At 43.2% G+C, this 26,562-nt stretch overlaps 1 protein-coding gene across 1 annotated transcript in view; it reads right to left on the reverse strand.

The window, feature by feature from the left end:
* Window positions 1-26,562, reverse strand: part of LOC121290338 (succinate--CoA ligase [ADP-forming] subunit beta, mitochondrial-like) — a 122,051-nt gene that overhangs the window by 38,165 nt on the left and 57,324 nt on the right. Inside the window, exons 4-7 of the mRNA XM_041210678.1 lie at window positions 24,057-24,219; window positions 7,820-7,948; window positions 4,775-4,913; window positions 2,159-2,320 (exon numbers count right to left, since the gene is read on the reverse strand). Of these exons, the coding sequence (XP_041066612.1) occupies window positions 2,159-2,320; window positions 4,775-4,913; window positions 7,820-7,948; window positions 24,057-24,219 (593 nt within the window). The remainder of the gene's footprint in view (window positions 1-2,158; window positions 2,321-4,774; window positions 4,914-7,819; window positions 7,949-24,056; window positions 24,220-26,562) is intronic.

A 26,562-nucleotide genomic window follows, 5' to 3' on the forward strand; every position in this document is an offset into this window, starting at 1 on the left:
ATAACAATGAATCAGATCCAAGCTCTGGTAGTGGACGATTAAACAACTCAATGGAAGAGGCTGCTCCACAAATATCCTCATCCTTAATGGTAGAGGAGCCCAGTACATCAGTGCAAAAGATAAGGCTGAAGCATTTGCAAGAATCCTCAGCCAGATGCGCTGAGTAGATGACCCATTTCGGCCTCCTCCAGAGATCCACAGCATCACAGATGCCAGTCTTCAACCAATTTGATTTACTCCACGTGATATCAAGAAACAACTGAAGGCACTGGACACTGCAAAGGCTATGGGCCCTGACAATATTCCAGCAATAGTGCGAAGATCTGTGCTCCAGAACTTGCAGTGCCTCTAGCCAAGCTTTTCCAGTACAGCTACAACACTGTCATTTAACCTTGGAAAATTGCCCAAGTACATCTTTTATACAAAAAGCAGGACAAATCCAACCCATCCAATTACTGCCCTATCAGTCTACTCTTGATCATCAGTAAAGTGATGGAAGGGGTCATTAACAGTGCTATCAAGCGGCACTTGCTTAGCAATAATCTACTCACTGATACTAAGTTTGGGTTCTGCCAGGGCCACTTAGCACCTGATCTCAATACAGCCCTGGTTCAAAAATAGACAAAAGAGTTGAACTCCAGAGGTGATGTGACAGTGACTGCCCTTGACATCAAGACAGTATTTGATTGAGCATAGCATCAAGGAGCCTGATCAAAATTGGGGTCAATAAGAATCGGGGGAAAATTCTCCACTGGTTGGAGTCATGCCTAGTAGAAAGGAAGACGGTTGTGGTTGTTGGAGGTCAATCATCTCTGTTCCAGGATATCACTGCAGGGGCTCCTCAGCGTAGTGTCCAAGACCCAACCATCTTCAGTTGTTTCATCAATGACCTTCCTTCCATCGTAAGGTCAGAAGTGGGGATGTTCGCTGATGATTACATAATCTTCAGCACCATTTGCAACTCCACAGATACTGAAGCAGTCCATGTCCAAACGCAACAAGACCTGGACAATTTCCAGGTTTGGGCTCACAAGTGGCAAGTAACAATCGCGCCATACTAGTGCCAGGCAATGACCATCTCCAACAAGAGGGAATCTAACCATCGCTCCCTCACATTCAATGGCATTACCATCACTGAATCCTCCACTATCAACATTCTGGGGGTTACCATTAACCAGGAGCTGAGTTGGGCTAGCTATATACTGTGGCTACAAGAGCAGGTCAGAGGCCAGGAACTCACCTCCTGGCTCTCCAAAGCCTATCCACCATCTACAAGGCACAAATCAGGAGCATGATAGAATACTGTCCACTTGCCTGGATGGGTGCAGCTCCAACAACACCTCAAGATGCTTGACTCCATCACCAGGACAAAGCAGACTGCTTGATCAGCACCCGGTCCACAAACATTCACTCCCTCCACTACTAACGCACAGTGGCAGCAGTGTGTACTATCTACAATATGCACTACAGGAACTCACCAAGCCTCCTTAGGCAGCACATTCCAAACCCACGACCACTATCACATAGAAGGACAAGGGCAGCAGACACATGAGAACACCACCACCTGCAAGTTCCCCTCCAAGCCATTCACCATCCTGACTTGGAAATATATCGCCATTCCTTCACTGTCGCTGGGTCAAAATCCTGGAACTCCTTCCCTAACAGCACTGTGGGTATACCTACAGCACATAGACTGCAGCGGTTCAAGAAGGCAGCACACCACCACCTTTTCCAGGGCAATTAGGGATGGGTGATAAATGCTGGCCCAGCAAGCGACGCCCACATCCCATGAATGATTTTTTTTAAAGAATTTTAAATGTTGTGTTTCACTTGAGGGGGCTAATTAGTATCTCATGATAACATAGCTCTCCTCTCTCTCAAGGTCCTCCATCAGTCCAGTAAGAGCAGTAGCAGTTAACAAAAATTATATACAATTTGCAGACACTTTTATTTGGACGTGGAATTAAATATTGGTCACGCCTTTAGATCATCAAAGGAAACTGGTTATTTGCATGCACAATCAAGGTGAATGATAAACTTAAAGTTTAAGATATAATGGGTTTGAGAAAATGAATTTTAAAAAACAATCTGGGCACAATTCTTTTTCTTAACTGATTCCATTAATTGATCAGTAATGTACTGAAAACTCATCCCATACCCAAACAACCAATGTTTCCATCCAATCCAATGTAATTGAGACCTGCATCAGCTGCTTGCTTGTCATATTTGTCCTCTTGACTCCAGTCTTGCTGAGCAAAAATGTCCTTCTGCCGATAGGCAGCATTAGAATCAAAGTTGATCTTTGCATCCATGCACATTACTGCAAACAAAAGAAAGTTATCTCTGAAAAACGCATCACTAATACAGAATTAATTGAATAAATGGTTGGCAGCTGTTAAGAACTGCCAGCATTGTAGAGATGTCAGCTGGTAATTGATAGCCAGTTAGTCTAGACCAACCCAAAATATGCAATTAGGTCTAGTGTTGCAAAAACATCATGGGAAGAGCATTACTCCTCAAGTAGCAGAGGAAACAGGTCTTAAAACAATACCATCATTTTATTTATTAATCTGAAGGGACAGTTTTGTGTTATGTGCACTTGTGGTCATTACCAACTGTCATGAGTGACCACTCCAGAGGTGAGGTGAGAGTGACTGCCTTTGACATCAAGGCTGCATTTGACCAAGTATGGCGTCAAGGAGCCCTAGCAAAACTACAGTCAAGGGAATCAGGGGGCAGACTCTCCACTAGTTAGAGTCATACCTAGCAGAAAGGAAGATGGTTGTGATTGTTGGAGGTCAGTTATCTCAGCTCCAAGACATCACTGCAGTAATTCCTCAGGGTAGTGTCCTAGGCCGAACCATCTTCAGCATCTTCATCAATGACCTTCCTTCCATCATAAGGTCAGAAGTGGGGATGTTTGCTAATGATTGCACAATCTTCAGCACCATTCACAACTCCTCAGATACTGAAGAAGTCCATGTCCAAATGCAGCAAGACCTGGACAACATCCAGGCTTGGGCTGACAAGTGGCAAGTAACATTCGCGCCACACACATGCCAGACAATGACCATCTCCAACAAGAGAGAATCTAACCATCGTCCCTTGACGTTCAATGGCTTTACCATCGCTGAATCCCCCACTATCAAAATCCTGGGGGTTACTATTAACCAGAAACTGAACTGGGCTAGCCAGATAAATACTGTGGCTACAAGAGCAGGTCAGAAGCTAGGAATCCTGCAGCGAGTAACTCACCTCCTGACTCACAAAGCCTGTCCACAATCTACAAGGCCCAGTCAGGAGTGTGATGGAATACTCTCCCCTTGCCTGAATGAGTGCAGCTCCAACATTTAAGTCGGTTGACAGCATCCAGGACAAAGCAGCCCACTTGATTGGCACTCCATCCACAAACATTCAATCCCTTCATCACCGATGCACAGTGTCAGCAGTGTGTACCATCTACAAGATGCATGGCAGAAACACACCAAGGCTCCTTAAACAGCACCTTTCAAACCCAAGGCCACTATCATCTAGAAGGGCAAGGGCAGCAGATAGATGGGAGCACCACTACCTGCAAGATCTGCCCCCCCCCACCCCCCCCCACAAGCCACTCACTATCCTGACTTAGAAATATATCATCATTCCTTCACTGTCACTGGGTCAAAATCCTGGAACTCCCTTCCTAACAGCACTGTGGGTGTACCTACAGCACATGGACTGCAGTGTTCATGGTGGCAGCTGACCACCGCCCTCTCAAGGGCAATTAGGGATGGGCAACAAATGCTAGCCTAGCCAGCAAAGCCCACATCCCTTGAATGAATAAAACAAAAACTAACATTTTCGCTATAGTTATTTGAACAATAGAACTAGAAAAGCAGTCGTGACCACGATATTTGGCTTTTCTAGCTGACAAAAGGGGAAGGTGGAAATAATACACTCCAAGAAGAGATAGGGGGACCATTTGAAAAAAAATCAGCCTGTTTTGCTAAAACACCAATATCACACAACAAATAAGGAACACTGCAAAAAGAATAACCTAAGGTTACTAATGTGCGCACAGTCAACTTATCATTACAGGTATGAATTGGTAAATATGTGATTTATTATCGAGGGTAACTTATGGAGACAGAGACAAGTGGCAGGAGGTCCTTTCCCAATCTACCAAAACTACATCTTTATTGGTGTATTGAATAACTGATCCTATTGAATATATAGAAACGATGGGTTCAAGGATTTTTCTGCAGTTTTGTTGTAAAGGCTTTGGTTCTTGGTTCACCTTATAAAAGGGATGCAAGTCTACATTCAGAAGTATGCCTTTACTGGAGGTAAAATGCATTTTTGCTTTCATTCTAAATGGATGGATGCAATACTGATAGAGAATTAATCCAAGTAACTGTGCATTTAATTACAACATTTAGGAAGCCTCATCACATCAAATCCTCAACATTATATTCCCTTTTAAGTGTGTTGGGCTAAGATGGCCCAGAATTTCCTGCTGACTTGCGCCATTGTCATGGGAGCTGTTTTACAGCGGAAAAGCCGCAGAAAATGATGCAACTTATATTGTGACATAGCTTCTCAGGGCTTTTGCAGCGGTCCAACATTTCTCTTGCCGAAACACTGAACAGTTAAGTAACATAGTTCTGCGCTATCCATGAAAATTTAGAAATAATTAGTTTTTTTTAAAAATAGTGCCGAAACCTCTCAGCATAAAATCTTACTATTAAACATTATTAAGCAAGGTAGAAATAAAAAGCAGGCCGGTGTACATTACCAATCCCAGAGGCATCCTCCACCAAAGGATTTATCTCAACCATACTGGCATCATATTTGATGAACAGCTCATATAACTTGATCATATTCTCTGCTGCATCTTCTACCACATTAGCTGGAAAACCCATTTTCCATGCAAGCTGGAAAAATAACATGTTATCAGTGAAATTAATACTGAAATGCTAATCCCTTTTAAAGCAGTATTTGCCAAAAGATGAACAGCTGTATAGGTCCATATGTTACTCGTGTGATTTTAGTATTCTGCAGCAAGAAAAGATTTAATTTTAAAATGAATCAAGTTAAAATTATTCAACAAGGACAGAAAGCTCAGGTTCCAAAGTAATCAAAGATCAGATTAGTTCAGAAATAAATTGAAAGAGCAGAGGATACTTTGTGGCAATGTTTCAATCAATTTGTAAACAATATCCCTAAATATTTTTGTTTTGCTGCAGTGATAAAATTTGCCTCGGAATCAGAAGATCACATGCTCAAATCCCACATGAGACTTCATCAAACAATCTAGACTGCCATTTCAGTGCAGTAGTGAGATGAGCAATTTTTAAAAGTTAAACCAGTCTTATCTAACCCCTCAGTTACACAAAGCATTCCAGACATTCATCTAAGAAGGGTAAGTTTGTTCTCCTGGTGCCCTGGCAAACATTTCTCTCACAACCAATACCACAAAGAATATATACAGTGTCGTATGAGAGAACTTGTTACGCACAAATTGGCTGCCAGGGTTACATTACAATAGTGGCTGTACTTCGAAATGTGCTTCGTTGACTGTGAAGCACTTTATAATGCCCTGAGGAAAAGAAAACAGCTATAAAAATGTAAGTTGTTTCTTGAAATTTAGTCTAAGTTGGCATGGTGCTGTGCACACTCGAGCTCTAGAGGATAGTGCTCAGCTTAGTGCTTGCAATTTCTGCACGTGCTGACATTCTTTCCACTTGGATAATTCTAGGTAGCACTCTTCAGGAAAGATGTTAAGGTTTTACAAAGGATGAGAGAAGGTTTGGGATGAGGACCTTGAGTTATGAAAAGAAGTCAGAAGAGTTGGGAATGTTTGCCTTGTGTTATGATCCCAACTGAGATTACCCCTTGACAAACCTGATCCCAGGGTGGAACCCAGCTTGACAGATCCTAACTTTTACTTGATTGTTTAGATATGGAGAATAGCTACTGAACAGAGTCACAGGAGTCAGCTGGTGAACTTTTAACAAAAGAATAAAACATTTATTCAACAAGAAAATATGAACTATATTACAATACTCCTTCACCCACAACTATACCTTTACAGATATCTACAGATTTGTAAGGATAACACAAGTTACAAAGGCTATCTTAAGCTTTAATGTTCACAATAAGTACACAGTCCATGTAAACCAATAGGCACCCAGTGATCAGGCATCCCACACTCTGAAACCAAGTGACAGATGCCACTTCAACCAGATGCTATAGATCTCCCCTCAACTCCCCCCAGACACTTGTCGCACCATGAGCTAACCAGGCTCACTGCGCTCTGTCTTTTACACAAAGGTTTCCAATCTCCAAGAACTCGCCTTGGAATCTTCTCCCAAACCAACGCTTTCTCTCAAGACACCTCCCGCAAGGCTTCACCCTCCAGGGATTTGAACTCCCCTTCCGATGTTCCTCTTCCCTGGATCTCCACATACATTCAAGCTGTCTTCCATGCACTCTCTCTCACTGACTTAGCATTAACAGTATACCACAGCTTCACATTCCCATAGTAAAGAGTTACAGACCTTCAGCTACCTCTTTGGGCCTTCTTGCCTCTTGCAAGCTGTTCTCACTTTAAATCTGCTTTCTGCAGCTTTTGTCTCTTTAAACCTGAAGCTTGGAGCCTTTCTCTCTACCCCTCACTCTTCACTTAGCAGGACCTTTTCTAGGTTCCTGTCCTTCCTTTCATTAGGAGGTCTTCATGGGACTTTCCCCCTGTTCCACTCCCCTGGATTTTTGGGTTTTTCTTTAGCTTGGGTCTGACAATCTGTCCCTCTTGCTCCAGTCTCTCTCTAGCAGCAGTCTTCCAAACCAGCTGAACTCCAACAGCTTCCAAAACAAGCTGCTGTCTCTAGCTTTTGTGTGTGTGTCTGTGGGAAGGACCTGCCTCTCTGGGCCCCTGTTTCTAGGCAACAGCCCAATTCTTCCTACAATGCAGCACTCCCTCAATACTGCACTAAAACATTAGCCTAGATTATGTGCTTTGGTCTCTGCAGAGAGGTGTGAATCCATAACCTTCAGCTTCAGAGGTAGGAGTACCACCACTGAGTCAAGGTTCACACCTTAATGCAACGCGCCAGAAATCAGTTTTTGGGTTCTTCCCTTTAACGCCAACAAAATTTCAATAAAGAGGAAAAATCAGCTTGCACCTCCTGCTGTGCCTGTCAGAGAATAGTGCATGGCTCGCAGATGATCTAGGAGGAGAAAACCGGGAAAAACAAACAATAGAAAAATTGTTGATATGTACACTAAAACCTGTAAATGAGGGACACCCAAGATATTTGCATCAGGGGTCCTTATTTTCAAAATGGTCATTATATATACAGTAAACCAAATATTCCAGGATTGGCTGTATTCCTTCTTTTCTTCCACTCTCATCTGGGATAGTGCCGAAGCACAGGATTTTTCAGATGATGGGGTTCCAAACCTGCCAACTGAACAGTCAACGGGGAACACCTCCCTGCTGATCATAGCAGCCCCACAGCTACTTAATCTCCAAAGAATGTTAGCTGGTTGCAGATGGGACTTCCCCCCTTATCTGAAAGAAACCACCGCCTCAAAGTTGCCAGCCAAACAGCACCAACTCTACTAACACCGCATGAAACACCGCACTGATAGCCGGCAATAGTTGAAGGAAGTCCTTACATCTATTCCAACATAAGTTGTTTGGAACTGCCAGTCAGTGTCTTCTTTTCGGAGGTTTCACTGTATATAAAATGAGTTGCAGTACAGTTAATGGTTCCAAAATTGGAATTTCAACTATCTGAATTCTATTCAGTTTTCATATTTGGAATTTGTGTAATACCTTGACAGCTTGCTCTTTTTTGATGCCTTCCTCTATATCAATGGGCTCCTTAACAATTGCTTCAGGGTTTTTGGCTGCTACATCCTCTATATTAACTCCTCCCTCTGAACTGCCTATTAATACTGGTCCCTAAAGAAAAAAATATATAATGATTAGTTGGCATAAATAAAATCTCTTTCTCAGTACTAGGTGAAAACAACAACTGCATGAAGAGTCATTTTAGAAGGTTACAGAAATACATTTGGACTGGACACAAAGCACCACCCAAAACATATCACTACACAGTTCCAAGTCAATACATATCAACAGTTTGTCAATTAGCTACTGGTCAATAACTATTTTACTTATTCAGAATGTCCTCTTCATGTTACCTTCAAGAGAAGATGATTCAGGATGTGGGTATTGCTGGCAGGCCCTCATTTATTACCCATCCCTAGTTGTCCTGATGATAGATAATCTTGAAACACTGCAGTTTGTGTGGTTATTTTTTGTAGCAGTTTGATAATAGAGTGGCTTGCTATGCCACTTCAAAAGGTCATTAAGAGTAACCCTGCCAATGAGAGACTGGAGATACATATTGGTCAGACTGAGTAAGTACAGCAAGTTTCCTTCTCTACAGGATAATTATGAATTTGTCAGGTTTTTAACCACCATCAATCAGACAGCTTCCTGTTCAGTTTTACTCGCAGCAGCATTTCATTTCAAAGACAATTGGATTTGAATTTTCAAACTGCCATGATGGGTTTGAAATCATGTTCTCTTAAATAATAATACCATAACAACACACCAGGACACTTCTGTTACTTGCAAAAGTATTCAGATCAGTAAGAGGTGCACGATCAGTGAGGGGAGACTTTGGCCTAAGTGACACAGAGACCAAGTGAGTACATTTGGGAATTTGGTTCAAGTGAGAATTCAGTGCATGGGGGAAAGAGGTGCTTTAGGTAAGGTTTACTGCAAGAAGTGCGACTTAGAATAGAGTACTGGGACTTGGGTAATTAAGGGAGTGCGGGGAGGAAGGGAAAGAGGTACTCTTTTGCTTTCTGCTTTCTAACTTTCTCAGCCTTCAGGAAGTGAACTCATACTCTGCTACAGAAGAAGCTAGTTATTTGCTGAGTATCTGGAAAGTGACTAAGGTTTATTCTATTCCTAAGGTTCAAAATAGTCTAGCAACTGGTGGTAAGGTTGATAACATATATAAAAACAAAAGTAAAATATATAATCGAATAAGATAATTAAATGGTTAGTTAGAACACATTAATGATGTCAGGATGGGTGATGTGTCACAGCTGCAGCATGTGGGGACTTCTGGATGCCAGTTTGATCTAGGGCAAACATGTCTGCAGTAAGTGTTTGAAGTTTGAGCAGCTTCATTCAGAGTTTATGAGCTGGAGGCTGAACTACAGACACTGAGATGCATCAGGGAGGGAGAAAGTTACCTGGATTCTTTGTAGCAGGAGGCAGTCACACCTCTTTGAACAGGGTCTTCTGATTTGGTCAGTGGTCAGGGACAGGAGTGTGTGACTGCGAGCGAGGCAGGTAAGGGGACTCAAGAGGGAAGGAGCGCTGGAGCCTCAGCCTTTACAACTGTCCAACAAGTTTGAGGTTTTTTCAGCTTGTTTGGATGAGAGTGGGGGGTGCAGGGTGGTTAAGCTAATTAGCCATGGCACAATGATACAGGACGCCATTCAAGTGTGGGTAGCAAAAAGGAATGTAGGGTAATAGGGGATAGTATAGTCAGAACAATTGGCACCGTTCTCTGAAGCAAAGAGCGCGAGTCCAGCTGGCTGTGTTGCCTGCCCGGTGGCAGGGTGCGGGACATCTGCTCAGGGCTGGAGAGGAACTTGCAGTGGAAGAGGGAGGACCCAGTCGTTGTGGTCCATGTAGGTACCAATGACATAGGCAGGACAAAGAAGGAGGTTCTACATAGTCAGTAGGAGCACCTAGGCACTAAATTAAGAAAGCAAAACCTCAAAAGTCATAATCTCTAGATTATTACCTGAGCCACGTGCAAACCAGCATAGGGCAAATCAGATTAGGGAGGTGAATGTGTGCCTCATCGACTGGTGTGGGAGAAGTGGGTTCCAGTTCATGGGGCACTGGCACCAGTACTGGGGAAAGTGGGATCTGAATCATTGGGTTGGTCTACACCCGAACCATGCTGGGACCGGTGTTCTTGCGAGCCACATAACTAGGGAAGTAGGATGGGTTTTAAAGTAAATAGTGGGTGCAAGGGGTAAAATTTGGGAAGATGTACAGAGCACTAGTGAGACCACATTTGGAGTACTGTGTACAGTGTTGGTCACTTTATTTAAGGAAGGATTTAAATGCATTGGAAGCAGATCGGAGAAGATTTACCAGACTAATACCTAGAATGCATGGGTTGTCTTATGAGGAAAGGTTGGACAGACTAGGCTTGTATCCACCGGAGTTTAGAAGAGTAAAAGGCAACTTGATTGAAACATATAATATCCTGAGGGGTCTTGACAGAGTGGATGTGGAGAGGATGTTTCCTCTTGTGGAAAAATCTAGAAATAGGGATCACTGTTTAAAAACAAGAGGTCGCCCATTTAAAACTGAGAAGAGGCGAAATATTTTCATTCAGACAGTCATGAGTCCTTGGAACTCTCTTCCTGAAAAGGTGGTGGAAGCAGAGTCTTTGAATATTTTTAAGGCAGAGGTGGATAGATTCTTGGTAAGCAAGGAAGTCATATGTTATCAGGGATAGGTGGGATGCAGATTTCAAGTTACTGTCAGATCAGCCATGATCTTATTAAATGGCAGAGCAGTCTTGAGGGGCTGAATAGCCGACGCCTGCTCTTTGTTTGCACATTTGTATTCATACATAATTAGTGTTTGTTTTACTGGAACAAATGCAACACTAATGGATTATGTGGGTTGTTTAAATGGATGCATGACAATGCTGTGGTCTTCTAATGTTCCTTGTGCTATTTGTACACACAGGAATGTGCAGTAAAAATCAATGGTGGATAACCAGTCAACTGTTTTGGTTGAAAACACTTCCTTTATAATCTACCATTAATAACAAGGGATGCCAGCTAGAAAATATTATAAATTAACAGTCTCAGCAAAAATTACATACAGTTACTTGTCACTGCCAGGGAAGTTGATAAGCATGGAATCTCATTGTAAAATTGTTTTTAAAAACTCCTTCCCATCTCTTTTCCCTCTCCCATGAGTCAATCAATCTTTTCCTCGTTGCTTCTCTTTAACACTCTAATTCACTAACAGCTGGAGGCTAGTGCTAAAATTGGGACAGCTGTCTCACAAACTAGTCAAGCAACACAGCCTGACATAATCATACTCACGGAATCATATCTTAAAGATAATGCACCAGACACCACCTTCACAACCCCGGGTACGTCCTGTCCCGTTGGCAGTACAGACTGAGCAGAGGTGGCAGCACAGTGGTATATATTTGGGAGAGAGTTGCCCTGGGAGAGCTCAACATCGACTCTGGACCTCATGAAGTCTCATGACATCAGGTCAAACATGGGCAAGAAAACCTCCTGCTGATTACCACATACCGTCCCCCCTCATCTGATGAATCAGGGATCCTCCATGTTGAACACCATTTGGAGGAAGCACTGAGTGGCAAGGGCGCAGAATGTACTGAGTGGGGACTTCAATGTTCAGCATAAAGAGTGGCTACAGATCAAGCTGGCCCAGTCCTAAAGAGCATGGCTGCTAGACTGGATCTGCAGCAGGTGGTGAGGGAACCAACAAGAGGGAAAAAGATACCTGGCCTCATCCTCACCAACCTGCCTGTCGCAGATGCATATGTCCATGACAGTAACGATAGGAGTGATCACCGCACAGTTCCTATGGAGAGGAAGTCCCGTGTTCACATTAAGGATCCCTCTATTGTGTTGTGTTGCACTACCACTGTGCTAAATGGGACAGATTTTGAACAGATTTAGCAACTCAAGACTGGGCAACCATGAAGCATTGTGGGCTATCACCTGCAGCAGAACTGCACTCGACCATAACCTGAAACCTCAAGGCCCAGCATATCCCCCACTCTACCATTACCACCAAGTCAGGAGGTCAACCCTGGTTCAATGAAGAGTGCAGGAGGGTGTGGCAGGAGCTGCTCCAGGCATACCTAAAAATGAGGTGTCAACCTGGTGAAGCTACAACACAGGACTGCTTACATTCCAAGCATAAGCAGCAAGTGATAGACAGAGCTAAGTGATTCCACAACCAACGGATCAGATCCAAGCTCTGCAGTCCTGCCACATCCAGTCATGAATGGTGGTGGACAATTAAGCAACTCACTGGAGGAGGAGTCTCCACAAATATCCCCATCCTCAGTGATGAGGGAGCCCAGCACATCAGTGCAAAATATAAGGCTGAAGCATTTGCAATAATCTTCAGCCAGAAGTGCCGAGTGAATGATCCATCTCGGCCTCCTCCAGAGGTCCCCAGCAGCACAGTCTTCAACCAGTTAGATTCACTCCACATGACATCAAGAAACAACTGAAGGCACTGGACACTGCAAAGGCTATGGGCCCTGACAATATTCTGGCAATTGTACTGCCCTAGCCAAGCTGCTCCAGTACAGGTACAACAGTGGCATCTACCCGACAGTGTGAGAAATAGCCCACGTATGCCCAGTCCACAAAAAGCAGGACAAATCCAACCCAGCCAATTTCCACCTCACAGTAGACTCTTGATCATCAGTAAAGTGATGGAAAGGGTCATCAACAGTGCTATCAAGCGACATTTGCTTAGCAATAACCTGCTCACTGATGCTCAGTTTGGGTTCCACAGGGGTCATTCAGCTCCTGACCTCATTACAGCCTTGGTTCAAACATGGACACAAGAGCTGAACTCCAGAGGAGAGACGAGAGTGACTGCCCATGACATCAAGACAGCATTTGACCAAGTGTGGCATCAAGAAGGCCTAGCAAAACTAGGGTTAATGGGAATCAGGGGAAAATTTTCCGCTGGTTGGAGTCATACCTAGCAAAACGGAAGATGGTTGTGGTTGTTGGAGGTCAATCGTCTCTGTTCCAGGACATCACTGCCGGAGTTCCTCAGGGTAGTGTCCTAGGCCCAACCGTCTTCAGCTGCTTCATCAATGACCTTCCTTCCATCATAAGATCAGAGGTGGAGATGTTTGCTGATGATTACACAATCTTCAGCACCATTTTCAACTCCTCAGATACTGAAGCAGTCCATGTCCAAATGCAATAAGACCTGGACAACATCCAGGCTTAGGCTGATAAGTGGCAAGTAACAATCATGCCACACAAGTGCCAAGCAATGACCATCTCCATCCAACAAGAAAGAATCTAACCATAGCTCCTTGACATTCAATGGCATTACCATCGCTGTATCCCCCCACTATCCTGGGGATTACTTTTGACCAGAAACTGAACTGGACTAGCCACATAAATACTGCAGCTACAAGAGCAGGTCAGAGGCTAGGAATCCTGCAGCGAGTAACTCACCTCCCAAAGCCTGCTGACTATCTACAAGACAAAAGTCAGGAGTGTGATGGAATACTCTCCTCTTGCCTGGATGAGTGCCGCTCCAACAACACTCAAGAAAATTTACACCATCCAGGAAAAAGCAGCCCGCTTGATTGGCATTCCATCCACAAACACTCACTCCCTCCACCATTGACACACAGTAACAGCAATGTGTTCCATCTGCAAGATGCAATGCAGGAACTCACCAAGCCTCATCAGACAGCACCTTCCAAACCCATGACCATTACCATCTAGAAGGACAAGGGCAGCAGACACATGGGACACCAACACCTGGAAGTTCCCCTCCAAGCCACTTACCATTCTGACTTGGAAATATATTGCCTTCCTTCACTGTCACTGGGTTAAAATCCTGGAACTCCCTCCCTAACAGCACTGTGGGTGTACATATACCACATGGACTGCTGTGGTTCAAGAAGGCAGCTCATCACCGCCTTCTCAAGGGCAATGAGGAATGGGCAATAAATGCTAGCCTAGCCAGCGACACTCACATTCAAAGACCAAATTTAAAAAAACAAGGGATCAATGTAGCAATTGGTTGGACAGTATGCAGCAGTCACCCTAAGGAGTCAGCAGGTGCCCTGTCTTATTTTCATGATCAGCTCTCATGCAGTCAGCTGTACAAAATGTGCTCCCAATAGGCAATTCACCAATTTTGAGGCATGAAATCAGATGGTGTATTTTTCTTTGGGGGTGAAAAGAAGCAACATTGTGGTACAGCAAGCAACTTAAGTGTAGAACCCATAGCGCTAACTACATAAGCTTTCAGATTCATTCAGGTGAAGAACCCAAAAGCAAAAGCCAAAAGCAAACATCCTAATCCAGATTTTCCCAATAGCAGCTGAGGATCCCTTTAAGAGTTGCCAAAAATGGCTGCCTCTTGACTTCTACCGCCCATGGTTGATGGGCAGGGGATGAAAAAGGCAGAGGCAAGATTGGCATCAAGGTTTGAATGCTATCGCCTGAGTGCATTTGCAGTTACCAGTGAGATACCCACCTGTTTGTGAAGGAAGTTCTGGTCAGCAGGATTCAGGTGTGCTCTCCAAAAATCAGAATGGAAGTGAAAGCAGCACCAAGTTGTTGAGAATGGCAGCTGCTCCATTATGGTTCTGCCACTGCCACACCTTTGAGCATAAACCAGGAGATAGCAAGACAAATGCCACCCCTATTGTTTTTGTAATAAGACATAAGACATAGGAGCAGAAATTAGGCCATTCAGCCCATCCAGTCTGCTCCGTCATTCAATCATGGCTGATAAGTTTCTCAACCCCATTCTCCCGCCTTCTCCCCGTAACCTTTGATCCCCTTACCAATCAAGAACCTATCTATCTTGGTCTTAAATACACTCAATGACCTGGCCTCCACAGCCTTCTGTGGCAATGAATTCCATAGATTCACCACTCTCTGGCTAAAGAAGTTTCTCCTCATCTCTGTTCTAAAAGGTCTTCCCTTTACTCTGAGGCTGTGCCCTTGAGTCCTAGTATCTCCTACTAATGGAAACATCTTCCCCACGTCGACTCTATCCAGGCCTTTCAGTATTCTGTAAGTTTCAATCGGATCCCCCCCTCATCCTTCTAAACTCCAACGAGTATAGACCCAGAGTCCTCAAACATTCCTCATATGTTAAGCTTTTCATTCCTGGGATCATTCTTGTGAACCTCCTCTGGACCCTCTCCAGGGCCAGCACATCCTTCCTGAGATATGGGGCCCAAAATTGCTCACAATATTCTAAATGTGGTCTGACCAGAGTCTTATAAAGCCTCAGCAGCACATCCCTGCTTTTATATTCTAGTCCTCTCGGAATAAATGCCAACATTGCATTTGCCTTCCTAACTACCAAATCAACCTGCAAGTTAACCTTAAGAGAATCCTGGATTAGGACTCCCAAGTCCCTTTGCACTCCAGATTTCTGAATTCTCTCCCCATTTAGAAAATAATCTATGCCTCTATTCTTCCTACCAAAGTGCATGACCTCACACTTCCCCACGTTGTATTCCATCTGCTACTACTTTGCCCATTCTCCTAACCTGTCCAAATCCTTCTGCAGCCTCCCCACCTCCTCAATACTACCTGTCCCTCCACCTATCTTTGTATCATCTGCAAACTTAGCCAGAATGCCCTCAGTTCCTTCATCTAGATCATTAATGTATAAAGTGAAAAGTTGTGGTCCCAACACTGACCCCTGCGGAACTCCACTAGTCGCCAGCCGCCATCCTGAGAAGGACCCCCTTATCCCCACTCTCTGCCTCCTGCCAGACAGCCAATCTTCTATCCATGCTAGTACCTTGCCTCTAACACCATAGGCTCTAATCTTACTGAGCAGCCTCCTGTGCGGCACCTTGTCAAAGGCCTTCTGGAAGTCCAAGTAGATAACATCCATCGGCTCTCCTTTGTCTAACCTGCTTGTTACCTCCTCAAAGAATGTATCTAGATAGCTCAAAAATGATCCCCTGACCTCCCTTCCAATCCCCAAATCACAAGCCTGTGCCCCAGCCATGGCTCTCTGTTCAAGTCCCAATTAGCAACACACCAATCCAGCCCAAGTTCTCCACTCCCAGTTTCTCTCTTGTCCACCGCTATTTCTTCCCCTTCAATGGTCCCTTCATGTTCTAAGATCATCTCCACAAGCTAAACACTGTAATTGAGCTTATATGGATATCACGTAACTATCCCTCTATTCCAACTTCTCACTTCTGAACACTTTACCCTCCATTGCAATCCCATTTCTCCTTTAAGATCCTCTGTCTGCCACCCTCTTTTGAGCAATGTTCTCCCTCTCCAGGTGCAGACAATGAAAGACAGCAATCAACCAAGAAACAAATTAAACATCAACTTAACAGCCCAACCAGAAATTGTAAAGTAAGTTATTCCTAAATTGCAGTGCACAAACAGTAACCTTTGTCAGGAAAATGATTGTACTAATCAAATTCAATTAAGAGAAGGCTGTGTGCATTTGCCCCAATAAGAATAGGAGCTTGTAAACTGTATAACAATCTATTTAAAAAAAAAGCTCAGTAGTGAGCTGTTGTCTGAACAAAAGGCCTTCAAACATTCATCTGGACTTAAGATACTGGCCTGACAGAAATAGTAAATGCAATTATTATCTGTATATTCTCTTTTAATGGACTGTTTTTAGACTGCAGTATTTGAGAGTTGCTTAAGTTGCTCACAACATGCCAGGAAGACTGAAATCCCTCACATTATAATTACAAATTGTATACTTCTTGTTTAAAGTACTGTGCTGCTATCTAGTGGTAAGTAATGGAAAAAACTTTATCTATATGAACCTTTTGTCTCCCAGGTCTCTATCATGCCATTCTGCTAAGCACTGATTGGTAAAGATAAAAACAAAAAAACTGCGGATGCTGGAAATCCAAAACAAAAACAGAATTACCTGGAAAAACTCAGCAGGTCTGGCAGCATCGGCGGAGAAGAGAAGAGTTGACGTTTCGAGTCCTCATGACCCTTCGACAGAACTTGAGTTCGAGTCCAAGAAAGAGTTGAAATATAAGCTGGTTTAAGGTCTATGGTGGGGGGGGCGGAGAGAGAGAGAGAGAAGTGGAGGGGGGGTGTGGTTGTAGGGACAAACAAGCAGTGATAGAAGCAGATCATCAAAAGATCTCAACAACAATAGAACAAAAGAACACATAGGTGTTAAAGTTGGTGATATTATCTAAACGAATGTGCTAATTAAGAATGGATGTACCTTGAGTGCTCTACCATCCATTCTTAATTAGCACATTCGTTTAGATAATATCACCAACTTTAACACCTATGTGTTCTTTTGTTCTATTGTTGTTGACATCTTTTGATGATCTGCTTCTATCACTGCTTGTTTGTCCCTACAACCACACCACCCCCCTCCACTTCTCTCTCTCTCTCCGCCCCCCTCCACCACACACCTTAAACCAGCTTATATTTCAACCCTTTCTTGGACTCGAACTCAAGTTCTGTCGAAGGGTCATGAGGACCGAAACGTCAACTCTTCTCTGCAGATGCTGCCAGACCTGCTGAGTTTTTCCAGGTAATTCTGTTTTTGTACTGATTGGTAAAGTGCCACTTGATAGCACTGTTGACAACACCTTCTATCAATTTGCTGATGATGGAGAGTAGACCTGGTTCCAGGCCTCATTGCAGCTTGGCTCTTACATGGATAAGAGAGCTGAATTCAAGGAGCCCTAGTAAAATTGAAGTCAGTGGGAATCAGGGGAAAACTCTTGGGAAAAACTCAGCAGGTCTGGCAGCATCTGCAGAGAGGAACACAGGTAACGTTTCGAGTCCAAATGACCCTTCAACAGAACTAAGTAAAAATAGAAGAGAGGTGAAATATAAGCTGGTTTAAGGTGGGGTGGAACAAGTAGAGCTGGATAGATGGCCAGTGATAGGTGGAGAAAACCAAAAGATGTCACAGACAAAAGGACAAAGAGGTGTTGAAGGTGGTGATATTATCTAAGGAATGTGCTAATTAAGAGTAGAAAACAGGACAAGCAAGGTACAGATAGCCCTAGTGGGGGTGGGGTGGGGGTGAAGGAATCGAAAAAGGCTAAAAGGTAGAGATAAAACAATGGATGGATATACATTTAAAAATAATGGAAATAGGTGGGAAAAGAAAAATCTATATAAATTATTGGGGAAAAAAGGGAGGGAGGATCGGAAAGAGGTGGGGATGGAAGAGAGAGTTCATGATCTAAAATTGTTGAACTCAATATTCAGTCTGGAAGGCGGTAAAGTGCCTACTCGGAAGATGAGGTGCTGTTCCTCCAGTTTGCGTCGAGCTTCACTGGAACAATGCAGCAGGCCAAGGATGGACATGTGGGCATGAGGGCAGGGTGCAGTGTTGAAATGGCAAGTGACAGGGAGGTCTGGGTATTATTCCATTATTTTTAAATGTATTTCCATCCATTGTTTTATCTCTACCTTTTAGCCTTTTTCGATTCCTTCACCCCACCCCACCCCCACTAGTGACACGCAACATTTTTGCACCACACAAGTGCCAAACAATGGCCATCTCCAACAAGAAAGGGCCTAACCACTTTGCCTTGACATTCAATGGCTTTACCATCAACATCCTGCAGGTCACCATTGACCAGAAACTTAACTGGACTAACCACATAAGTACTGTGGCTACAAGAGCAGGTCAAAAGCTGGGCGTTCTTCAGGAAGTAACTCACCCCATGACTCCCAAAGCCTGACCACCATCGACAAGGCACAAGTCAGGAGTGGTGATAGAATACTCTCCACTTGTCTGGATGAGTGCAACTCCAACAACACTCAAGAAGCTTGGCACCATCCAGGACAAAGCAGCCCACTTGATCAGTATCCCATCCACCACTTCAAGTATTCACTCCCTCCACCAGTGATGCATTGTGTCTGCAATGAGTATCAACCAAAAGATGCATTGCAACAATTTTCCAAGGTTTCTTCAACAGCAATGTCCAAAGCCATGACCTCTACTCCCTAGAAGAATCAGGGTAGTGGGTATGTGCGAACACCACAACATACAGGTACCCTTCAGGTTGCAGATCATCCTAATTTGGAAATATATTATTGTTCATTCATAGTCAATAGATCAAAATCCTGGAACTCCCTGCCTAGCAACATTGTCCTTGTATCTATGCCATGAAGACAGCAGAAGTTCAAGAGGGCAGTTTGCCACCATCTTCAGAAGGGCAATTAGGAATGGGCAATAAATACTGGCCTTGCCAGTGACATCCACATACCATGAACAATTTTTAAAAAAAAATAAATCAACAAACAAATACTTCACAAAAAATTCCTATTTCACTGACAATATTCCATCCAACCTCAACCCATCTAATTTCTCCACACACTTTACCGCTCCAAGCCTGGTTCCCCACTTTGCTAGGTTTACCCTAACCAATCTCATTCAATCTCGCTTTCAACACAAGCTTTGCCCTATTCCATTCTCATCTTGGTACCTTGGCCCTGTGGTCACACCTCCAACTGTGTATTGGAAGGTTGCAGGCTCAAACCCCAATCCAGGGATTTGGATATATAATCTAGGCTGGTAGTTCAGTGTAGTACTCAGGGAATGCTGCATTGTTAGAAGTGCTGAATTTCAGTTGTGACATTGAACTGAGGCACACACTTGGCTGAACGTAAAAGATCCCTTAGTATTATTTGAATAAGAGCAGATTAATTCCCTCAGAGTCCTGGCCAACATTGATCCTTTCATTAAGACTGCCAGAAACAGATTAACAGGTCATTTGTCTTAATTGATTGCAACACCTTGCTATGTATAAACTAGCTGTGGCATTTTCCTACATAACAATAATGACTACAATTCAACAAGAAAATCAATCATTATGATACGCTTTCGGATGTCTCAAGAGCATGAACAACAGTGTATAAATAGAAATTCTTCAGGGATGAGAGGGGCCGAAGACAAAATGATCTGAAACTTTTGTGTGACAGGGAATCATGTCACATTATGACACAAAGCAACAAAGTCACTGCAGCATGAGGCAGCAGAAAAATAGAGCACTTATCATCTGTAGCAAAATGCAAATGCTTCTAAGGCCACTTCAAATGGGTGGAATTGTAAAAGTACCATGAGTGAAGCAGTTATTAACACCTCACAAAGGGTTCAATTTTCTTAGTCTTGAGAAGTTTAAAATCATTAGAAGTTTAGGTATTTATGCTTGCATTGAGATTTCAGCAACTGTTATATTCAAGTATAATCTCATTTACTGAAAAACAGTTTAATCCACATTTAGAAATTGTGAAGGGGCAGAGGGAGGAGGAGGAAAAGATAGAGAGGCAAAAAGAGACAACTACTGTGAAGATACTATGCAATTACACAAAGAATACTCCTGTTACATGTAATAACCACTCCTTAAATTCAACCCCCTCCTTCAAATTAAAGTCATGCCCTCAGTAAATTAAGATAATTTCAGGAATGCATATTTACAGAAAGCTCCTTTAACATAGAAGGGGAATGTTTAAAATCAAATTTAATATTTCCAGTGCTATAGTATGCTGCTTTCAATCTTATAAAAAGATGAATGGAACACCAAAATCAAAGACAGTAAACAGGAAATGCGGTCACAAGTTTGTTTGGCACCAATGTGGACATGGTTACCAATCCCACATACTCACACAGATCCAGAACATGAAAAGAATCCCACCACACCAGGAACTGGTCCTTTGCCAGTTCCTCATTTCATTTTTTTTTTAATTTTAAGAAATTAAAATGCTACACATACTGAAGTGCATAATAATGCAGTTACTGAAGAATTTGGATCAAATATATATTTCATGAATATTAGTAAATAAACTCAAAAGACTTTCAGAGCCATTGAAATCACAGGATATTTGGCCTATTGTACTTGTACATCAACTGGAGCCTTTAATCTGACCCATTTCTTTGTCCTTTCAGGTGTTCTCATTTTAAAATACAATACAATCCCCTCTTAAATGATGTTGTGGTCTCTGGTTCAACAGGCACTTGTCATAAAGTATTCCAAAACTAATAAAATACATTCCTTCAACTTTTCTTCTTCATTGTTTTAATGAGAAATCTCAGTCTATGTCCTCACTTACAGTATATCAACTGGTAGTAATAATCTTTCACAATCTGCTCTCAAAATATTTCATAATTTTGAAAACCACTATTAGATCTGTTAAGACTTATTTTATTCAAGGACAGGAGCCCAATTTTCCAATCTTGTTTCATAGCACATGAATTTTTCTTAATGTGCTATCAAAAAGCACAAGTTCTTTTTTGACCCCAAGATGCATCGTAGGACCATAAGAACATACCAGGACTGGCAAAGACCGCTGCAGCATAACTGAATGGTCCCAATGTCTAGGAAGTATCAGATCTGACAACACCTGTTGTACCTCTTGATTATTTTTCTTTCCTCCAGGCACCTATTCTATTCATTCCAAGCTGTTGATTCAATTGACCTCTCTGCATTCTTTGGCAATCCATTCCATACATTCACTGACATTGTGGCAATTAGTTATAAGGCTGGGGTAAAGGCAACTCCCCCCTCTCTCCTTCCCTCCTCCATTCTTTATACATAAGTTTGTAGAATGTACAAATTGCTTGTTTCGCCAACAGGATAAGGTAAGCTCAACTTGTTGTCCCTAAACAAGGACAGATGACGCAGCTTAGGACCATAGGAACGTGTAGGACTGGCAAGCAAGTAAAAATGCAGTCATGTCTGCAAATAGGTTCCTACTCCCAGTCATATAAGGCCCAGTAATTTGAGTTACTGTACCAGTTAGTACAACAAAATTAAACTGAAACCAGCGATGATTTATATTGAATTAAAAACTCAGAAGTCATTGAGTTCAAATCTGACCATGTATCTCAGGACATCTAGGGATGGGCTATAAATACTGACTTACGAGAGCAACATACATCCAAGAACAAGTATTTTCTTAAAAGATTAGCCATTTAATACCAATTAGCTTCCCCCACCTGCAGGGGTTGCATTGTGATGTGGAATTAGTACATGATCTGAAGGAGGACCTTACCTGGAAGGTATCAATTTTCTTTTTCAATCCACATACCAAAGTAGTACAGATTTAAGAGGAGCCTGCTTAGGTAGTATGGCCCAGTTCTTTCAGTCTCCGGATAGTCAGAGACCAGATGTACCACCCCCAAGATGCTCTACAAGGACACTCGGAACTCCCTATGCACCAACTCTGTGGGGATTGCCCAAGAAGTTTAAACTTTTGATGGGCAAGTCCACTGCTCTGGAGCCATCTGAAAAAGTCTCCAACTATGACTTAGAATAGGAGACTTTGGAATGGTTCTGATTTACTTACCCGAATAGCAACTCAGGAAATGTTAGGCTGAAAAATCCTTGTCTAACTCTTGGGTACCTATGCAACTGAATCCACGCCCCCCACTGACAGTTCCCTCGACTCCTCAACCTGACCTGACTTCTCCTCCACCCAACCTGACTAGCCCCATCGCCCAATACTCCCACCCCCTCCCGACTCAGCCAACCCAACTTGACTAGCCCCCACCATCTGACTCCTCTCCAACACCCTCCAACTCCCCGACCCAACCTGACTAGTCCCCTCCACCCAACTCCCCAACCTGACCCTCCATCTCACCCAGATCCCCATCTTCCACCCCTGACCTGACCAGACCTCACCATCCTACCCAACTATCACCCTAACCCCTTACCTACCCTACCCCCTTGCCTCACCACTCTACAACAGTCATACACTAACATGCTGAAAGGCTTTTTAAACATCTTAAAGCTTTTCAGTGCATTACTGAAAACTTACTCAGAATACAGTAGCTAGTGCCATTAAAATGGGATGTGACTTCCGCATGGATTCTGATCGCTATTGTCTCCAAGGTTTCCTGCGTTGACTGAATTCTGCAGGATCTTCCATCGGAAGATTCATCAGAAAAATCGAAGGCAGCTAAGTGGTTAACTTTTTGCCTGATCAGGGTCGAAAATAGGGGTTCCAAACCTGACTGGAAGATTTGAGCCTATAACGCCAGGACTTCTCCCTCCTCCTTTGAGGTGCTCCTTAAAACCTATCTCTTTGACTAAGCTTTTAGACACTTGTCCTAAGAGCTCCTTCTTTGGTTCAAAGGCAATTTTTTTGTCTAATTACACTCCTGAGAAGCATCTTGGAACATTTTACTATGTTAAAAGGTGCTAAATAAATACAAGATGTTTGTTGAGGATGTACAATAGCTAGTGACTACCACAATAAAGGTAAGACTTTATTTTAAATTCACACTCCACACACGAGGAAGAAAATGCAAAAGAATTTGAACTTAAATCTGACTTAAGCATGTTCCTAGCAAGTCTCATACTCGAGGGCCCCTTCATGAGAACATAAGAATGTAACAAAAGATGAACTTAATTTTTGTTTTAAACAATATCACTGTCATGAAGCTATTAATGTATATTATTGGGAAAAAAATTTAAATAGAGGGTTAGTCTGTGGGTGTGTCTTAATTGGATTAAAGCCAGCTAGTCTGGGTGCTTTGATGTATACTAGTTTTGAGATGTAAGAGAAGTAGAGTGCATTTGCATTTTGTTGAATAGAGCATTCAAGGGGAATGGATTCTAGCAACTAACTTGCAGAGACTAAGCAATGTTTATATTACTAATAAAATTGATACTATGAAAGGGGTTTTATTGTTAGAAGAGGTTAGAAGAGGCAGAGTTCAAAGGGGCTGGTGATAAAATGAGAATTTACATTCAATGAGCTGTGTTGAGTATAACAGACGGCAGTTTTGTGTGTGCAGAGCAGAGGCAATATAAGATCAAAGCAGCTGTAAGCCTACAACTGTCTCCACAGGAACCAAAGTGAAAGAATCCTCATTTTGAACTGGTAAGGTGAAAATGCTTTGCCTGGTGTTTGCTGAAAGTCTTTGGGTTGTTGTTGCCTTAATGAAGATTAGTTTGGGAATTTGTTAAAACTTATGTTAGTAGTCATTTATAGCCATGTGTATATATTTAACTTGTGTAAATTAACAAATGTCTCATGTATTTTGATATAAAACCTTTTGAGAACTGGTGGTCTGACTCCTAAATTTAGAACTGCATCTCAAACATACCACTTAAACAACTAACAGTTGTTTAAAGTTTCCCTCTGGGATTTTTAAATAACTTAGCTTTACCAACTGCTGGGTAATAACAATCACACAAAAATGAACCACGCACCACAGCAAGAAATAGCTAGGTTTTACACAACAGTCTTGTCTGCTTACTCACCTGAAATGTTCTTTCCAGTGTTATTGCAAAGTAATACTCTCTTCTGGGGTACCTTCGCTCACAGACAAACACCTGATTGCATATCCTTCCTTTCTCACCTGTCTGTTTGGTAAATAGCTTCTTTCCAATCATTTTTGAAGAGATATCCCGGGCTTCCTCTGGACTGTAAATGAGATGAGTCATCAACCAATTTGCTTTTAATTGCAAAATATGCAGAAAGATTTCACAATATGAATCACTCAATATGAATGAGGCACCTTCACAGTCAGTCAGTACAAATGAGATAAATCTTCTATAAAGCTAACTTTGTCATAAAAGCTCAACTGGTTCCCCAATATTCTTTAAGGAAGGAATTCTGCCGTCCTTACCTGATATGGCCTACATGTGACTACAGACACACAGCAATGTGTTGACCCTTAAAATGCCCTCTGAAATGGCCTAACAAGCCACTCAAACCACTAAAAACAAGTCAATAAGGGATGAAACCAGATGGACCATTTGACGTTGTCGTTTCCAGTGCCTACATTAACGGCAAACTCAGCACTGTCGACACTGAAAAGTCCTCCTTGCTAACATCTGGAGGCTTGTGCCAAAATTGGGAGAGCTATCTCACAGACTAGACAAGCAACAGCCTGACATAGTCATACTCACGGAATCATACCTTACAGACAATGTCCCAGACACCATCATCACCATTCTTGGGTGTGTCCTGTCCCACAGGATGGGCAGGATAGACCCAGCATAGTAGCAGCACAGTGGTATATAGTTGGGAGGGAGTTGTCCTAGGAGTCCTCAACGCCATGAAGTCTCATTGCATCAGGTCAAACATGGGGAAGGAAACCTCTGGCTGATTTCCACATAACGCCCCCGCCCACCCCACTCATCTGATGAATCAGTACTACTCCATGTTGAACAGAACACCACTTGTAGGAAACACTGAAGCTGGCAAGGGGGCAGAATGCATTCTGGGTGGGGGGCTTCAATGTCCATCACCAAGAGTGGCACGGCAGCACCACCACAGACCAAGCTAAAGGACTAAAGGACATAGCTGCCAGAATGGGTCTGTGGCATATGGTGAGGGGACCAACAAGAGGGAAAAACATACTTGAGCTCATCCTCACCAACCTGCATGCCGCAGGTCCATGACACTGTCGGCTGGAGTGACCACCACACAGACCTTGTGGAGACAAAGTCCCATCTTCACATTGAGGATACCCTCCATCGTGTTGTGTGGCACTACCACCGGGCTAAAGAGGACAGATTTCAAACAGATATAACAACTCAAGTCTGGGCATCCATGAGGTGCTTGGGCCATCAGCAGTAGCAGAATTGTATACAACCACAATCTGTAACCTCATGGCCCAGCATATCACCCACTCTATCATTACCATCTAGCCATGGGATAAATCCTGGTTCAATGAATAGTGCAGGGGGGCATGCCAGAAGCAGCACCAGGCATAGCTAAATATGAGGTGTTAACCTGGTGAAGCTACAACACTGGATTACCTGCATGCCAAGCATAAGCAGCAAGCAATAGACAGAGCTAAGTGATTCCACAACAACAGATCAGATCTCAGCTGTGTCCTGCCACATCCAGTCATGGACGGTGGCAGACAACTCACTGGAGGAGGAGGCTCCACAAATATCCCCATCCTTAATGATGGGGGAGCCCAGCATATCAGTGCAAAAGATAAAGCTGAAGCATTTGCAACAATCTTGAGTCAGAGATGCCAAGTGGATGATCCATCTCAGCCTCCTCCGGAGGTTCCCAGTCTCACAGATGCCAGTCTTCAGCCAATTCGATTCATACCATGTGATATTAAAAAATGGCTGAAGGCACTGGATACTGCAAAGGCTATGGGCCTTGGCGATATTCTCGCAATAGTACTGAAGGCTTCTGCTCCAAATCTTGCCGTACCCCTAGCCAAGCTGTTCCTGTATAGCTACAACACTGGCACCTACCCAGCAATGTGTAAAGTTGCCCAGGTATGTCCTGCACACAAAAAGCTGGGCAAACCCAAACCCGCCAATTACTACCCCATCACTCTATTCTTTGTCATCAGTAAAGTGATGGAAGGAGTCGTCAACAATGCTATCAAGAGGCACTTGCTTGGCAACAGCGTGCTCACTAACGTTCAGTTTGGGTTCTGGCAGGGTGTCTCAGCTCCTGACCATATGGACAAAAGAGCTGAACTCCCAAGATGAGATGAGAGTGACTGCCCTCGACATCAAGGTGGCATTTGACCGAGTGTGGCATGAGGCAGCCCTATCAAAATTGGAATCGATGGGAATCAGGGGAAAACTTTCTGCTGGTTGGAGTCATATCTAGCACAAGGGAAGATGGTTCTGATTGCTGGAGGTCAATCATCTCTGTTCCAATGCAACCTGCTTGATTGGCACCCCATCCACAAACATTCACTCCCTCCAACACTGACGCACAGTAGCAGCAGTATGTACCATCTACAAGATACACTGCAGAAACTCGCCAAGGCTCCTTAGATAGCAC

The sequence above is a fragment of the Carcharodon carcharias genome, chromosome 18 (genome assembly GCF_017639515.1).
Source record: "Carcharodon carcharias isolate sCarCar2 chromosome 18, sCarCar2.pri, whole genome shotgun sequence".
Taxonomy (NCBI): domain Eukaryota; kingdom Metazoa; phylum Chordata; class Chondrichthyes; order Lamniformes; family Lamnidae; genus Carcharodon; species Carcharodon carcharias.